Source organism: Zosterops lateralis, assembly GCF_965231275.1.
Source record: "Zosterops lateralis genome assembly, chromosome: 19".
Lineage (NCBI taxonomy): Eukaryota > Metazoa > Chordata > Aves > Passeriformes > Zosteropidae > Zosterops > Zosterops lateralis.
The window spans coordinates 5,195,500-5,213,544 of NC_139779.1; the positions used below are offsets into that span (position 1 = coordinate 5,195,500).

The 18,045-nt window shown below is 40.5% G+C and overlaps 1 protein-coding gene across 2 annotated transcripts; it reads left to right on the forward strand.

Annotated features, from left to right (window-relative positions):
• Positions 1–155: 155 nt before the first annotated feature.
• Positions 156–15,327, forward strand: INPP5K (inositol polyphosphate-5-phosphatase K). Of its 2 annotated transcripts, XM_083875006.1 has the most exons (13): positions 156–280; positions 2,393–2,500; positions 3,121–3,229; positions 5,711–5,827; positions 6,135–6,307; positions 6,908–7,019; positions 7,515–7,624; positions 8,188–8,214; positions 9,875–10,064; positions 10,314–10,451; positions 10,920–11,003; positions 11,661–11,765; positions 12,823–15,327. In XM_083875006.1, exons 1-13 carry the CDS (start codon positions 246–248, stop codon positions 12,937–12,939), a joined length of 1,425 nt encoding a protein of 474 aa, XP_083731132.1. In that variant the 5' UTR covers positions 156–245; the 3' UTR covers positions 12,940–15,327. The 2 variants fall into 2 exon arrangements, with proteins under 2 accessions (XP_083731132.1, XP_083731133.1); XM_083875007.1 differs by lacking the exon at positions 8,188–8,214.
• Positions 15,328–18,045: the final 2,718 nt, after the last annotated feature.

Here is an 18,045-nt window from a genome sequence, read left to right on the forward strand (position 1 = left end):
AGGGTTTTTTGGGGTGTGAGTCAAGACCATCGAGGACATTCTGCGGGTGCTGTGGGTCCTCCCGGCCGCCAGGGGGCGCCGCGGCGCGGTGCGTGCCCGCCCCCGTCACGCGCGGCCATGGGCGCAGGGCGCTGAGGGCGGCGCGGAGGCCGCGGCCGGGCCGGGCCGTGTCAGGGGAACGCGGGCGGCTCCGCCGGCCCCTTCCCCGTCCTTGGGGCAGCGCTTCCCCTGCGGGAACGCCGGGCATGGATACCGCGGGCCTTCCCACCAAGGAGTGGAGGTGAGTGGTGGGCGCGGAGGGGCGCGAGGCTCGGGGCTGAGGGCGGCTCCGAAAAGTGGCCCCAAAGCGGTTACGTAAATGGGCGAGAATTAGCGAAACTTGTGTGCGTGCTTGTTAGCGGGGAGTTACACGAATTGGCGGCGTTGCGTAGTCATATGAAATAGAGGAGAAAAGCTGATTTTCTGGTGCTGCAGCGGTTCAGGGAGGCTTATGGGGCATTTCGGGGTGTTTGGGAGTTCGCAGAGCTCTGTTAATGTGTAACGAGGGCAGGTGCATCTGCACTGTTGTGATGGACCGGCTGTCTCGAACTTGTCACTTTCCGGGAGGAAAAAGAAGCTTGAGTAAATATTGAGCTTGTGCTTTTACGGTGTTTTTACAATGTATCTTCGCTCTGTGCCGGTGTCCTGTCCGGGCTCGATTCCCTGCGGAAACCTGCTTAGATGGGATTTGGGTAACAGCCTGTGACAGGAAAAGTTTTAAAAAAACCCAAACCAACAAGCTGACAAGAGCTTAAATATCTCAAAAATCCTCTGAAGGCTTTATTACGAGCACCGTGACCCTGAGAAATTCTCCGCTATTGAGTCATTTGGGGATTAGCAGCGGCGATGCTCAGTAATGACTTCAGTCGGTTGCGTGTATTTAGGACGGTGTTTGTTTCTACCCCTGAGATCGGCGCTGTGGTCACTGGGCGCCTTGAGGAATTGAATTGCTGTCAGTAATGACTGATGGCGTCAACATCAGTTCAGTTTTGTTCACTCAGGTAATTGTCTTACCAAATTAGTAACTGGAGACTGTTCCCAAGTGATACATCTCCGCTGGCAGAATTAGATCTGCAGCCTACCTACATTTCTTTTCCCCCCTAGAAGTTTGTTTTGGGTGACTGCAATGTAGTCTTACAAAGATACACTATTAGTGAGTGAAATTATGGGTCATTGTAATCTGTTATGCAAAGTAGTTTTTCAGCTTTTCTGCATACATTGTGTGTCACCTTGAGCGGGCAGTTGATTGTGGGATAAAAACACAGCCTTAATAATGGGTGTATTGGTGGGATTGACTAATTATCAGTGTTTATAAGGCCATATAGAAACCTAAGATGGAATTATTAAAAATTATTAATTTTAATTTTTATATTATTATTATTATTAAATTATTTAAAGTTATTATTTTTAAGCCTGTCATGTAACAAGGCTGAGAGTAAAGTGAATCTCTTTTTAGAAGCTCTGGAAGTGGAATTTCCATTTTATAAAGAAAGAACAGATGAGTGCTATGATGTGAATGTTGAGAGGAACAGTGGCTTTGCTTGGTTCTGATCAGAACTTTGGATGGTTGGGAGCTGGAGATTACATTTCTCCTTGCCTAGACAGGCACATGATCGATTCAAATCAACAATAAAATCTTTTAAACCTTGAGCTCATCGAATTAACCACATTAAATCTATTATGAAAAAACCAATTCACTGTGTGTGGTAGGATGTGATTGCAGCTTTTGTAACAACCCAGCGAGCGTGGTGGGAACGCCACAGTTGTGGTTTTTTTTCCCAGCATCGCTGCACCTACATTTCTCCTTTTGTGTTGGAAGCAATGCCGAATTCCAGGGCATCTGGAAAGACCCTTATCAATCTCTTGATTTTAATGGGCCAGCCCTTGAGGGCATAGCTTTAACTGGGAGCAGATGGCATCGCCGGGCAGCGAGGATGCCTTGCAGCATTCCGAGGGGCTCTCCCTGACCGACCTGGAGAACCTGCCCAGCCTGCGCAGCCGCTCCGGCAGCCTCAGCAGCACCGGCTCCAGCGGCCGCCTGCAGCTCCGGCACAGGGTGGCACAGCTGATGGCCTGCGTGGAGGACATCAGCTCCGACGATGAGATCCACGAGGAGGTGTCTCGCACTCTGGATGAAGCTTTCCTCATCTGGGGGAAAAAGCTGAAGGATAAGTGGCAAGAGTTCAGGTTTTGCTCCCCTCTGGCTCTTTGTTTTCACGGTGGCGTCAGCTGGAGATAGATGAAAAGTGACAGGAATTCTGTGGGGAAATTAGAACGGTTCTTAGAGTTGGTTGCCTGCCTGTCCACATTTCAATTTCAGCGTTGGTTTTGTGTGGTTTCTGCTTGTTTTCAGACTACACTTAGTTACCTGGAATGTGGGCACAGCTTCTCCCCCTCCCGATGTCACGAGTTTACTTCAGCTCAACTCGCTGGGCACCACCACGGATATGTACGTTATAGGGTGAGTGATATTAAAGGACTTGCTCTGGGAGTTTATTGCAAAACTGCTGGGTCTCTGCATGGTCTGTTTTGGGAAGACTGGGAGAAGGCTTAACACTGTTGCTACCCAAGGGTGAAGACTAATTCAGTCTAACTGACTTAGAACAGAGATGATTTAGCAGTTAGCTGCTGCTGTGTGGTGACAGAACACAGAGTGTCTTTTCTCTTAACACACAAAAAGTTTGGGTTGCTGTTTTCTTTGTTAGTGTGTTCATTTTGGTATGAAAGTTATTGGAAATCTGTGTTTTAAGGGAATTAGCACAAGGTTGTTAGGCACAATTTGCCCCTGTGTTTTCCAAACTGTGTTGAAACTCTGAAGTCCTGACAGTCAGGTTATTTGTTGTAACACATCTTGAGTCTAGCACTGTCTTAATCTCTATTTTCAGGTGTATATAACCTTCTTTAATTTTGTTTTCCTCAGCATCAGATGTGTTAGATCTATTTGTGGGTTGATTACTTGAATGAGCAATTCAACCCACACATAGAAACTGAACAGCAAATAAATTTCTGGGGTCTTTGTTCTGCAAAGTTCCTATGAATTCTGTCCAACTGGTGCAACGTGAATAATTGTGATATATTCAGCTTACAGGAGGTGAATTCAAAAATCACAACTTTTCTGTCTGACTTGGCATTTGATGATCCATGGAGCATTTTCTTCATGACTGTCTTATCTCCATTGGGATATATGAAGGTAATTATTAACATCTCTCTCAAGTCTCACAGCACTGGAGGAAAATGTCTTAATTTTTTTTCCTGAGATTATCCATAGAAGATAAGATGATGGTGTTTTTGCAGGTGTCTGTCACTTCCATAGGTACACAGATGTTAGAAGTGATTCTTCATCACACGTTTTCCTGTTTTTCATGTGATGTGAACTCATACTGAACAGCCTATTTCCTGTGGCCACAATATCTTCATCTCTTGTTTGTAGAAAAGTTTTTTGCTCTGTGCAATATTGGGGAACTGTACTGTGATGTATCTAATGTTGTCTTGCACTATAAATATCCCAAGCAATGGCAGTGATTTTCATGAAGATTGGTGAGGCTCCTTTATCTATTTTGGTTTTTTTTTTCCAGTTTGTTTGCAGGTGAAAATAAATTGCTTGTGTGTAAAACAGGATTTTAGTGAGTGTATATATTTACCTGAGGACTTAATTTTTTGGTTGAAGACCTATAACATTATATGGGAATTTAAATGATAAGATTTTGGGGTAACATCAGGGACATAAGATCAGCTAAACTACTGGCTATTTTAATGATGCCAACAATCAACTTAGGAAGATACACTGAATTTTTCTAGTAAAGAGAAATTAAAAGCCTTTTGTATGATTTCCTAAACCAAGCACTATTTGAGGCTGATTTTGCTGAGGTGATTGCATTATCTGCATGCTAATCCGACTCAGTAGTTGTGCTGTTCTTTCATGTGTAATTAAACAAAACAAAGGACCCATTGGGAATTACAAAAAGGAAAAAACCCACATTGTTCACTCTGGCCTAAGTCATTGCTGATAAAAATTCAAAATCTGGCCGTGGGCTGACATTCAGGCCCTGTATACACACAGTTAAAAGAATTCCTGCTGGTATGCCTGGCTGATTTTGAATTCTAATTTATAACTGAGGCAGTTTGGAGCACACTAATGAATGGATGCTGCCACCTAATGGCTTTCAGCAGGACTCGATTAGCTCTAACAATAAGGGGGAGCTGTCAGGCTGGGTCAAAATCAAAGCAGGCAGCAAGGAAAGGTTATCCCAGGACTCAGGCAGGAATTTGGCTGAGCAGGAGAGGAGCAGTTACCCCTTGGCTGACCTGTGATGAGGTCGGGTGTGGAGGGATAGGTGTCACCCTTGGGACATTCTGTCCCCTCAGTAACGGGCTCTGTTTTCAGAGTGTTCAATTGGTCACAGTCAATTCTTCCACCATCCACAGGATCGTGTTCCCTCTGTGCAGGAGCTTTGCTTCATTTGGCTCTAAGGGCTGGTGCTGCTTCCAGCAGGGGAGGGGTCAGTGCCTTGTGGTGTTCAGAACCTGTGGATGATCTTGAGAAATATCTGGGGACTGGCCACAGCAGAGTGAAATAAAGCAAATAAATAATAAAAGGACTCAAAGGTCTTGGTACCTCATGAATGTAATTATGGAAAGGAGAATGCTGACTAATAAAATATTTATGCACCATTAGTAATTGCAGTCCATTGTTTCAGTATTGTGTGGTATTTTGTTGGGTTCAAGGATACTGAAAGCATTAAAATATATTCTGAAGTCATTTAATTGTGTGAGATAGGGAAACAAAGGAGGAATTCTGTTTTAAATTTTGGGCTGAATTTCTGTGCTTCTGCAGCAGTTGTATAGTTGATTTTATTCTAATGTAGTCTGTTTCTAAATTAATCCAGCATAAAATTGAACTACAGTTAATGTATTTCAATGTCTGTATTTTAAATTGAATCATTATCATTAAACAAACATGATGAATTTTATGTCTCATGCCAGGAACATTGTAAAGTCCATAAATGTTCAATGAAGGACATCTTTATTATACTGTTTCCACATATACAAACTAAAAAAACCCCAAACCACAAAAACCCCATGTCTTATGTGCTCCCTAAGTGTTTGGTAAATCAGATTTTACAGGCACTGCAGGCAGGAGTTTCTGCTGTTTGCAGCTCATTTTGTTTGCAGATGCCTGGAATTGACTGCTGTGCTTTTGAGGCATTTAATGGCATTTAGAATATTTAATTACCTGCTCAAGGGTGCTTCAGTTTGAAAAACTTGCTGCTGTTGGAGGATTTGTAGGTGTGAGTTATAAAGCTTTCAGGTGAAAAGCAGGGGATTTGGTCCTTCATGAACAGGATTCTTAAAGACAGAAACAAGAGGCTGGTGAGGCAGAAGGAAAGTCTTTAAGGAGGCTTGGGTAGGCGCATGTTCTGAGGTAAACTTCAGATTGAAATACAATGTTAGAACTGTGTTAATTAGCTGAGGAAATGATCAGTTTTGTTTATAAGGAACATATTTTCCACAGCAATGAAATGAGTCTGCATTAACTGTGTCACAATATTGAGGCCAGGCTTGGCAAGGGAATTGCATGGCTTCTGCTGTGGCCTTCTTCACCTAAAAGCCTCTGTGAAGTAAACCCAAGGAGCTGCTGGAAATGACCATATTTTATTTTCTGTCTCCCCAGCTCTCCTCAGTTCGCATGCAGGGGCTGCTGCTCCTGATCTTTGTGAAGCACGTGCACCTTCCCTTCATCCGGGACATCCACACCCACTACACCCGGACAGGCCTCTATGGCTACTGGGTAAGGGCTGTTACCTGCTCACTGATGGTGCTGTGTGCCTCTCCCTGGGCCCATGCTGGGACTCAGGACATGGGGGTTAATTAAAAATTAATAACTTGACAAGCAGACTCCTTTGTTTGAACCTCCCGTGCGGCACAGACCGTGATTTCAGATTTTGGTTTATTTGCTGATACGCAGCAAGTCGTGCAGGAAGAAATTGTACTGATTTAAATCTTCATTGCAAGATTTCAGAAGTGATAGGTGGTGTCAGTTACATTTGTAGGCATTGACTGCAGTTTCAGGGAATGTTGTTGATCTTCCATGCCAGGGGAACAAAGGAGGAGTCAGCATCCGCTTGTCCCTCTTTGGGCACACGATCTGTTTCATGAACTGCCACTTGCCAGCCCACATTGAGAACACAGAGCAGAGGCTGGATGACTTTGAGAAAATCCTGGAAATGCAATTTGAAGGAGAGGGTATTCCAAGTCCCTTGGATCATGAGTGAGTTCTGTGTTGTTTTTATCCATTATAGGGTAAAATCTTGCACTGAAGAGTTTTGGGTCTGGATTTTTCATCCATCATTTTATTTTAAATATCCCTTCAGGCCTTGACCCTGAACCATTGGGAGGAAAATAAAACCTGGAGGACAGATGTCTGTTTTCTATTTTCTTCCAGTCTCTAATTACATTCATTTGTTAGCATGTAGACTGTACATGTCATGCAGGAAAGCTTTAGAAACTAAAGCCTGTTTATACCAAAAATCCTTTAGGTTGCTGTTAAATGTTCAGAGATGTAATAAATGTTCAGAGATGTAATACTCAGGGGAAGTTAATATTCAGGCAGTAATAAGCAAGCAGCAAGAATGCAAGGGATTTAATTTATTGTTTCAATTACTTCAATTTTTTTGTTCAGCAGCAGGTTGTCCCTGTGTAAGCTTATCTATAACAACTTAATGTTTGTGCTTAAACTGTTTGCATTAAGTAATAAAAGTAATTAGAGCACCTAATTAGTGTAATGGCTAATATTCTGTCAAGTTCTTCCCTTGAGTTAATAGATTCATATAAATCTTCCTTGTTTGATGCATTTTGGTTTGGTTTTAAGGCTTCTCTTCTGGTTTGGAGATCTAAACTTCCGGATAGCAGATTATGGGATACACTTTGTCAGAGAATCAATCAATAACAGGCGTTTCAATCTGCTCTGGGAAAAGGACCAGGTAGGTTGGCTCAGTCTCTTTGAGGGTTTGGGTTTGATTTTAATGCACACAAACACGATGTAGTAGTTAAATTACACCTTGAGCTTCTAATTTCTGTTAAAGAACACAAACTCAGAGCAGTCATGAGATAGAACATAAGCCCCAGTTAATTGCAAACTTTTTTTGATTTTGTGCAGTTTCTTACTCATTTAAAATGCTCATGTTTGACTGGAGATTTCTTTGAACTTCACGTTTTCTCAGTTGTTCCCCACCTTTATCTTTCCTCTTCTCCCAAGAATTCTTCATAAGAGAACTTTATTCTGGATTTTGTTTTGGGTAGAATTGCCTCTGAACTTTTAGATGGATCATGTCGAGAGAATTCTGGCTATAACAAATTTACTTTCTCAGTGTTGTACGGACTGCAATGTTGAATTCTTGGAAGATGCTTTTCCAGTCATCCTTTAAGCTCTGATTTTTAAAAACATAATCTTTAAAAGTTACTTTTTATTTCTGCAGTTAAATATGGCAAAAAAGAAGGAAGCATTTCTGAAGGAATTCAAAGAGGGTCCTCTGCTGTTTAAGCCCACCTACAAGTTTGACCTTTACTCAGATGTCTATGACACAAGGTAAAAGATAAAATGAGTTTAGACATGGAATATGAGAATGAATGTGGTGCTTGGTTAAATATCACTTCAGTAACCAGAAAACCTGAATTTCCTGGGTGTACTGGGGCTGTTTTGTTAGGCTTGGATTGATCAAATCTGAATAAATGAATATTTTTGGCTGGAGAAGCTGGGGTCTGCTGATTGTATGAGGGAAGTAATGAAACAACTCAGCTGCCTTTTTGGAAAGACCAGATTAACAAAATGAGCACATGTTTAAGCTGCTTTTATTTTGTTCTTTCCTACTAAAAGTGCTCATTGGTTGTCAAAAAGGTGCAAAAGAATAATTGTCTTGTCATTTTTGCTTCCCTTCTCTGCTTAAGCATTTCATTTGATATGCTGGTATTTGAAAATTAATGTATATTTGTCGTTATTGATTATTTTACGTTGAAGATGGAGTATCTTAAATTTCCGAAGTTTTTCTGTGATATTAAAGTGTGTTTGTTAAGTATTAGTCTTCTGTTTCCACAGAAGGATAAGTTCCTGCCCAAACAGGGTTTTGTACTGATCTTTTTCTTTACTTTCAGAGAACAGAAGTCCCTGTTTTGGTTTAAGTAAGAAGAGAACTTTCTGAATTTTGTAGTATTTTTAATATTTCAAAATCAAAACAAGGCTCCATCTGAGCTTTTGCTTTGATTTTTGTGAAATATTTGAAAATCAGATGGCAGCTGATTTTCTATAGGGATTTTCTTAACCTGTCTGAAATCTGCAGTGTTATCTACTCTGCTGTTGCACTTAACATTGGAGGACATGGAAGCAAAGACATTTTGCTTCCTAATTGAATACAAAGAAATGTAATGGGACCAGCAGTAAATTCATCTAACAATAAAGACTTAATCCAAACCTGGACATTTTATAAATGATTCATAGCCTGGTTGTCTGTATTGGCTGATTTAGAGAACAAAAAGTGTGGTTACACATTCTGTGTGTTTCCTGCTGCTGTTCAGGCTACCAGAGACACTTTGCTCAGATGGGGGTGACCAGTACACCTCAGGACAAGCACCCTGCAAAAGTAGCTTTTACCGAAGCCCAGAATTTTATTTTTGATACTCCTTCAGTGTGAATTCTGAGGGTTGGTTTCCCATCTAATACCCCATTTTCTCTAAAGCAGTGAGTATTTCACCTTAAGCTGTTCTTTTGGTATTTTCCTGCACAGCAGAGCAGACATCTGGCATCTCCTGAAGATTTCTGTCGGTTTATAGAATTACTGCAGTAAGTGGGATAAGGGCCCTTAGTCATCTCAAATCTTTCCACCTTATTGAAGGTGGGAAGAGATAAAACAAAATGGTATTGAATATTGAACTAAATGGCCTTGGGTTTGGTATTTAAAGTTATTAAACTGACAGTTTTCCTTACACATCCTGCTTTTAACTTTAATAATCCAATCCAGTCCATTCTAATTCCCCTTCCATAGGGTATGATCTTTTCTCCATTTCAATTTAAAGTGATCCACCCATCCACAGAGTTGCTGTTAAGCCTTCCTCCCACCACAGAGGGCTCATGGCTTCTGCTGTAATTGATATGGTAAAAAAGGAAACTCTGCATTGTGATAAGTTTGATGTATAGCACAGTTGCAGGCACAACTTCCTTGATTATTGAATTTTGAAAGCCTATTGTTAGGAGACAGCAGTAACTTTTAAACCTGAAATGCAGGCTGGTACAATTTAGACGAACTTCTAAATAAAGAATTGCTGTGGCACCTGTGATTACCATAAGCTATCCAAGTTTGCCCTGTTTGGGTTTTTTTTGTTGTGAAAAGAAACTTGCTCTCAAATATTTTGAATCATTTCAAACGTTGTTCAGACTCTTCCTACATGTTACTTATTTTTACGCCCTCATTTCTCAGAATATCCGTACGTTTGGGGCCTGGGGCAGTTGCTGTATTATCTCAGTGTTCTTGCATGTTTTTACAGGGTTTTAGGAGAAAGTATCATTTCCTGTATGAAGCCAACTAACCCACTGAAACGTCCTTCTCCCCTTCATTTTACTCCTCTTGCAGAAAGCCATGAAACTGATCTGTGCTGAATGGAGTTCAAATTAAGGAAATGTTGGTTGTCAAACACATTTAACAGAGCTGTAAAATGAAGCTTGGATATGATTGCCTCCTTTTATTAATATGTATCTCACTGTCTTTGAGTAGATTTTGAACAGCATTCTTAGCTTTTGTCAACTTGTTTCTGTGCTCATTTCACTTTTTACCTTACATTTTTGCAGTGAGAAGAAAAGAAAGCCAGCCTGGACTGATAGAATTCTGTGGAAAGTGAAAAATAACAGTGAGACATCAAAAGAAGGCGAATTCCCTGAAGAAGAGAACTCAATTTCTATTTCTCTGACTAACTATTTCAGTCACATGAGCTATGGCATCAGTGATCACAAACCTGTCACAGGAACTTTCAAGCTTGAGGTGTGCTGTCCCAGTTATGTTGTTAAGAAAAAGTTTGTTTTACTCAGTGTTGCCTTAGAGCAGCTGATTTCCTAAACCATAATCTCAGTTTCATTCTGATTGTAGTGAAGGCAGCAAATTGCTTTCAGGTTATTTCCAGTCACTTAAAGAGCCCCACAGGTGGCAATTATGTTAGAGGATAAGTTGAAAAGATTTAACTGAAAGAATGACAGGCTTGGCTGAGTTTAAACTCTTGTGTTTTTTGTGTAGATGAAGCCTCTTGTGTCAGATCCCTTGGTAACGCTGAACGCTGAGGGCGAGTGGAGCGCGGAGCACGACGTTCTCATCCGCTACTCCGCGGGCCCTGAGTTCCCCAGCAGCGCCTGGGACTGGATTGGGCTCTTCCAGGTACTCTTACCTCACCCTGCCTCTTCACCAGAGGTGGGGATGGGGCTGCAGGAGCTCGTTGGGAGTTGTAGAGCACTGGTTCTTGCTACTGCAGAACTCTCTGAAATAGTTGTCCTTGATCGCCATTAGTTTCTGTGTGCTGACTGTTCAGCTCTGCAGCATGTTGAGTTCTTCCACACCCTTTGAATTCTCTGCTAAGATAATCTGGTTGTTTATTAAAGTAAAATGTTGCAGAAGCTGTGGAAAGGAGTTTATGCAACAAAAATAAAAGTCAGTGGAAGGGTGAGAGAACACAGCAGTTCCACCCTCTCAGAAACAAACAATATGTGAATGCCCCCAAAATGTTTTGATCCTAGGAGTGTTTTAATTACTGCAGTGCAACAGTAAACTTCTCTTGCAACTTTGTTTTTCATGTAGCATGGTTTTTGTTTCTATCACGAAGCTGATGGTTTTTATCTTTCTCTGCAGATGAATTTCAGGCATGTGAAGGATTATGTTACTTATGCTTGGGTGGAAGATGATGAAATTGCTTCCAACAGAGACAGCAAACAGGTAAGTCAGTTATATTTCTTTCTAATGTAATTTCCCATAGAGTAGCAGTGGAGGTCTGTTCCACATCCCCTTCCCTGAGGGGTTTTGTATCCTCTTCCCAGTTGAAGCTAATTGGGAACAATATTATTGTTTAAAATCCCTCTTCCTAATTCTTCCTATTGAATGTTTTGGTCCCTCTTTAAAAACTGCCGTCTTTTACAAAGCTTTCTAGTAGTGATTACCTAAAGTGATTTAAACCAAACAAATAAAAATTAATTTGATGCAAATGAGAAATATCCAGAGATACCTGAACAAAAAGAAGTTTGACAGGACAGAAGCAAACCAAGCTTGTGGATTGCTCTGCTGTTGCCACCAGGAGGCAGCTCCACTCCCTCTGCTGCTCCGTGGCTTTGTCCCTTCCCTTCCAGCCACTCTGTGTCTCTTCTCCCTTGTCACTGAACCAAGCCAGCTTGCTGACATAGTGAAGGATATTCCTTCTCCTCCCTGATTTAATTTTCAGATGATTTCCTGAGTTATTTCTGTCCCCATCCGTTTTAGCTTACGTTTTAAAACTTGCTTATAAATAGCAAATACTGATTTTGGTGGTGACCTGAATGGCCTTTTTGTGAATTTCTTTTTATGTGGAAATTGCTCATTACCTATTCTTATTCTTGCCAGGTTTACATGAGTGGTTCAGAAATACCTAAGATGGGAGGAGAATTTTTGCTTTGTTATTATAGCAATAACTTGCAGTCCATAGTTGGCATCAGTGAACCTTTTCAGGTAATACACTAGGAAACATTGATAAATGTTGATGTGATTTTTTAATATTATTATTATTATTATTATTATTATTATTATTACTTCTTTTGTTTTCATATGCATTTGAACACAGCTGTGTTAATCCTTGGGAAGGTAGCCACAGAAGGAATTTTAAAAAGGATATGTCCTGGCTAAAAAGAATTTGCTGATGTGCTGAAAGACTCTGAGTAACTGTTACAGCATCACATAGCAGTGAAACAAGACAGGTTTCTCTCCCTCACTGTTCACTTGTGTAACTTCAGGCCCCCTCTTAGGTCCCCAGTTTCTGTAAAGATGACAAATCAAGTGCTGCCAAAATTCTGGCAGATTGTGAGCGAGCTCTTTGTGCTCCATTCTGTGATTTGCACCCAAGCATTTCCTGTAAATTGTCACTTGAATTTGGGAAGGGTGGGACGGCTGGACTCAAAGTATTTGATTAACGGGCTCTGTTTGATTTCTGCAAGCACAACTTAACCTGTCCAAACAAGATGAACTGACCAAGCATTGCTGCTTCTACACAAGCACTCTTTTTTTCCAGAATAATTTTGTTTGTGCGTAATTTTTCATGCTGTCATGGCTGTGCTCATGTGCTGGGGAATCACTGAAATAGGAATTCTGCATTGTTGATGATGAGGATGAAGGAGTTTTAGAAGACTCTGAAACCTCAGTGCCTTAGGGGATATAATAATGAAAGTTCCTGGGCTGGCTGATATCTCATTCCTATTTTATACCATTATATATTGTTTTAGGTGTTCTACTCCTGTTTTCTCTCTGTATGGGTGAGAAACATGGCAGAGTGGAGCATTTGTGTTGTCTCTGAGCTCAGGATCTATCAGAGATTCTGCAGGATTTGTTGCCTTTCTTCTTGCATGACATTTAATATTTTGATATCACTGTAGTGGATTTTTATGTTTTTTTTTTTTAATCTTCTCAATTTTTAGCAAGCATGGCAGACTTCTTTGTATAATGGTATGGGTAATACAGAGCAACACAGTGCTTCTGAATTGTTAATTTGGTTTTTATCCTGTTTTTCTCCTAGATTCAGCCTAGCCAAATGCCACTGGAAAAGGATCTGCCAGGGGAAGGGAGCAGTTGGCTGCAGAAACCTGACAGTCCAGGATCAGGTGGTAATTCTGAGAGAAGAAAGGACATTTAATGGTCCTGGTTCAGCAGTCAGATGATTCTTTATGTCTTAGTGATTGTAAGCTTTTCCTCTTAGAAGATGGAGTAAGACAGGTAGGATTGTTCAGAACCTTTGGAAGCTTGTAGGAGATCATTTATTGTGGAAATGGATATTTTTATTCTGGGGAGAGTAACTCTCTTGCACTGGATGAGAACTGTAAAATAGCACTTAAGGAATGCTGTATGTTTTAAGGTGATAGACATTTCTAATGCAATGATTTAACTTAAGGAAGTTGCAATGTTAAATAGGTTTCTAGGCTTGTTCCTTTTTTTTGTAGAGGATGTTTTATTTACGATGCAATATTTACTATGCTGTAACCATTTAATAATTGATTTCCAGATTTTGAGTTTAAATGAAGTTATTTAAAAATTATTTATTAGATACAGCTAGTTAGGTTGTTTTGAAATTTTATTTGACTTTCAAATGTAAGCTAATTACCTTTTGGGAAACACCAATGACAGCAGGTCACATCTGATGACACAAAAATACAAAATCTTTGGAGCATGTAAAATCTCCTTTGGTAGATCCTTCTCTTCATGCCTTACTGAGAACTCTTTATAGGATTTTCCATTTCTGATTCTTCCAAATTGAAATACATTTATCAAAGTGCACTATTCCTGATTTTTTAAAATTCTTCTTTTATAAAACAATTAAGCAATTTGCTTATTGCCTTTCTCCCCCTCATTAAAAAATGTAAAATAAACCCATTTTTATACCAGTCCTTGGCTTGGAGTGAGCCAGGATCTCACAACTTCTGAAGGAAATTGCAGAAGTTGAGAAATACTTTAACATAGATGAGCAGCCCATGGTTGATGATTTGGTATAATCTTAAAAAATCTTAAATTTCTTGATTTTATATCAATCAGTCTGCAACTTCCTGTTTTTCTAGAGGTGCTCAGACCTTTCTGTATCCTGTGCATTGAGGGTGGAGATGGAATAAGAATTTTCCTGTACTTTTAGGAACCTGAAAGGTAGTTAGCTTCTGAAAGGGTCTTGTTTCTTGATGAGGAAATGGAGATCTTTGGAAAGGGTAGGAAAGGGCAGCAACATTCCACAGAATCTCAGACTGCAGTGCTGGGACAGAGCACTTTGAGCCTCCCATGTTCTGTATCACAGCTCCCTCCCAGGTGTGGTGAGCAGAGTTAGTCACTCCTCACTGGCAACAGGGATAGAAAAGAGCAGATTTGGTTCAAGTGGAAGAGCAAGGGATGTTGGGATGTTCATGCTGGAATTCTGCCTCAGAACTGAGTGGATTCCTTTTTGCTCTTTTTCTCAAAGCCTTCTTTTTTTTTTTTTTTTTTTTTTGGGTTGTTTTGAGATAGAAAGTTAACAGCTTGATAGGATACTTGTTTTGCTTTTATCATTCACTGTATAAAATCCTTTGAGGCCCAGGTGTCTTTGTGTCCTGTTGAAGCTCTGACATAGGTTTCTGGTTAGGTAGTTGCAGTGGGCTTTAGGAACACCTGGCCTCTGTAGGTTTTAGTTGTATCTCAGCTTGATGCTTGGTGTTGAGAAGTGTTCCCAGTTGTGAGTAGTGAGGGCAGGTTCAGAGGATACAGTGTTCGTTGCGTGGATTAACACTGCCTTGAGGTTTACAGTTTGTACATTCCTGTTACACTTTGGAACCATATTAGAAACAGTTTTTCCATTTATACTGGTCTCCCAAGAATTTGTTTTGCACTGAATCTTTCAGATATGTGACTTCTTATGGCAATTAGGGCATCAGACAAATCCCTGCTTTGAACTGCAGCACTTTCTGCAGTTCCTGAGTTGTGCTCTGTCTCTGTTTTCACTGGTGTAACTCTCTGACCATTCTCCATGCAAGGAGATTCTGTGGAGAGCCCGAAGAACAGTGAGCTTTGAATTCCAGACCACAGCTGGCGATTTACTGTGGACCAAGATCCAGTTTCTTCTAAGCAGGGTGCATCTGCTGGGCAGGAACAGCTCAGAGGGAGCCATGCAGCCTCTTTGCAGGGGCAAGACACTCGAGATCCTTTGTGTTTGTGGGAGCTGAGAACCCTCTGTCACTGGACACAGAAGCTGCATTTTGTAAATTGATCCTTTGAACCACGAGACTTCCCGGAAAATGCCCCCAGCAGCTGGGATTGGAACTGCTTGTGTGTAAGGAGGATGCTGCACAGAACTCTGCACTTCTCTCTTCAGTATTATGCACACAGAGGCACTTTTGTTTACTACTGTTACCTATGGTAGCTTTTCAAACTATTCCATGACCTGTAATGATGCAATTTCTGATGAAATTTATCTTTTCTTAAAACACCTTTAATTGGATGTTATAATCACTGGAAATGTTTTTATACTCATGTGTTTTTCTTTTCATCTAAAATAAATCCTGGCAGTGAAGTGTTGTGCATGGCCTCTGTTAATTTGAGAAGGAACAGACTGGTTTGGGTGGGGAGGATTAATTTGTAACCTTTCTCCAAGGAACTTGTTCTGGTCGTGTTTAATGCACAGATGCTGATTTCTTTTTAGAAGGAAATCAGTAACAGCCTATGGTAGGGCTTGGGCTGCAAAAGAAGAGCAAAGACAAATGCTATTTTTCCTTTGGACAAAGCAGATTCATCTTACTTTTTTCCCTATTTCAATGAATCCAGTATTAAATGCTCTTGTGGTTTTGCATTTTCTGTCCCTCTTCCCCATTGAGGTTTTGACATTTTCCTTGTAAAAATGCCCAGACCACATGACATGGTTTCCTAATTTTTGAGGACAGATTCTTCTAATTTCACTTTTTCATAGTGAATTTTTCATGGTGTCATTTGAGGTGTCTCTTTTGCCTTTATGAGAGATCTGCTAAGTTATGCTTCATATTTTAAACTTCGTCTATTTTAATATAAACTTGCATTTGATTTCCATCTGAAGGATAACTTTTCATAACTCCCTACTGTTGGAGAATTAATTTTCAAATGGGAACTATATATCCCAAGGAATGTTGTCCAGTCTAGCCTCATTTAACACCCCTACCTTTCTGATTGCTGGCTAACCTCAGGATGTGCAGTGTATCATTGCACACAGATAGTACAGCTCCGTGTAAACAGGAAATATTTCTAAGATGTCTTGCGTGTTTGTGAGACCCTAAAAATACGTTCTGATAAAGACCATTGTTTCTACTACCACTGCTTCCTTCTCTGCTCTTGGACACTGAGTGACACTCAGATGAACTTGTCTGAATTAATATACTGCAGTGGAAAGGCCAGTTGAACAAAGCTGGAATTAGGTTTTCCTTGAGAGAGGAAATGATACCTTTTTTGAGAGTTCTGTGTTGCTAACAGGAAACTTCCTGTGGCCCTTTCTGCCCCTGGGTTTAGGGATTGCTGTTTGTGATTGACACGAAGCAATTTCTATTTAATACACAGTTACTCTGGAAAAAGATCTGCTCAGGAACTGCCCTGAACTTGTTTAATTGCTTCAGTTTGAGGAACATCATGGATCTGTGTTTGTACATCCCACTATTACAGTGGAATTGTCATCTTCCACTTACAGGGTCTCTGCAATTAAAAAGAACATTGTGCAGCCTAGAAAGCAGCAGGAGAAATCTCTGTGGGAGCAGCTGAACACAGGTTGGGAGAATCACTGGAGTCAACCAGTGAAGTGTGAGATCTGGGAATGCAAACTGCCAAGAGGAAATGCAGAGGTACAGGAAAAATTCAGAAAATATGAATATAGGCATCACAAAAGGATGAAAAACAGAATAGGAAATGTTTTAACATGCTAACCATGCTTAGAAACTGGTAGTTCTCAAGACATCAACTCTGGTAGGGAATGTTTCAGCATCATTTGTCAAATTCCAGTTGCAGTATAACTATGGTTTTACAGCTCAGGCTCATCAGAGACCACACTATACTCCTCTGTGCCCTTTTTTATTTTGTTATTTCTTTTCATTTTTTTTTTCTCCACCTTCTTTCTGCTGTCTTAACCTTTTTTTTCCTCTTACCACTCACTTGTAGCCCATTTTCAGAAGGTTTTTTTTTGCACATAATTGTGGTATCTGCATCACAGGAGATTCCATTCCACTTACACAGCTTTGGTGTTCTAACCTGTGTGATTTCTCTCCATAGAAAGGGGAGATAAATCAGGCTGGATATTGCTCCTTGAGAATAGGGTGGGTTTGTTTGGGGAAGTGACAATGTTGGGTTTTTAAATGTGATAAAATCTATTTTTTTTTTTAGTAGAACTTGGGAAGTAAGTGCTCAAGGAAACAATTGTTGGACTGGAACAATCTTGTGTATAACAGCTAAGGAAGCATAAGAATAATTCCAGATATAAAACACAGAACAGTCACAGGCCCTTTCTTTGCAGTTGCTGAACAGAACTGTGTTACCTGTATCCTCTCTGGAGTGGACAGTGCTTGTTAATCTTTATTAATTAATCTTGTTAATGCTTTCTTGGCAAGCATTATCAAGTTGGCTTGTAGCAGAGTTAAAAATTCAAATTTGGCTCTTCCAAGAAGATAGAAGGAATTATCTCCTCAGCAAATCTTAAAAAACCTGAAATTTAGACTGATTTCCCCCCCGCCCCGCCCCAGTCACAGGCAGGATATCTGATATCTTTTTTGGAGGGTGATAGGTCTGGCCACTCCATTAATGGATGGCATAATCACTATAAAGCTCTGTAATTGCATTTAAACCAGCATTCACCAGATTATTTTTCTCCTATTTGTAGGAATTTTCATGCAGTAACGTGCCAATTAATTTCCTTTGCCATGATTAGTTAGCTACTCAAGGACTCAATTAATAGTGATTCCGTTCTGCAGCAGTTTGCACAACTTCCTGTAGTTACCATGGGAGCAATCAGGGTTTTCTACTCCTTGCTCTTAGAAGCAAAGATGAAGGATTTTTTTTTTTCTGCACGAAATCTCTTGGTAGATTTTTGAAGTTCACCATGGGATTGTTTCGTGCCAACACCTCTGAAACAGCATCCGCAGCGACCTGACTTTTCTGAGCCCGGTGGGACAGAAATGGAACAGCAACAAAGTTGGAGGCAATAAACACAAACATAAATTTAGGCTTCTTGGAACTGTCGTGGCACATCGGAATGAGTGGAAACCAGTCTTGAACTTCATTG

What these genes read in the sequence shown, in the direction of transcription:
- INPP5K (XM_083875006.1), top strand. Translation starts at nt 246, where the DNA reads ATGGATACCGCGGGCCTTCCCACCAAGGAGTGGAG. An exon ending in TGCTCTGGGAAAAGGACCAG is followed by an intron (nt 7,020 to 7,514) that starts GTAGGTTGGCTC and finishes TTATTTCTGCAG; the next exon opens with TTAAATATGGCAAAAAAGAA. An exon ending in AAGTCCCTGTTTTGGTTTAA is followed by an intron (nt 8,215 to 9,874) that starts GTAAGAAGAGAA and finishes ACATTTTTGCAG; the next exon opens with TGAGAAGAAAAGAAAGCCAG.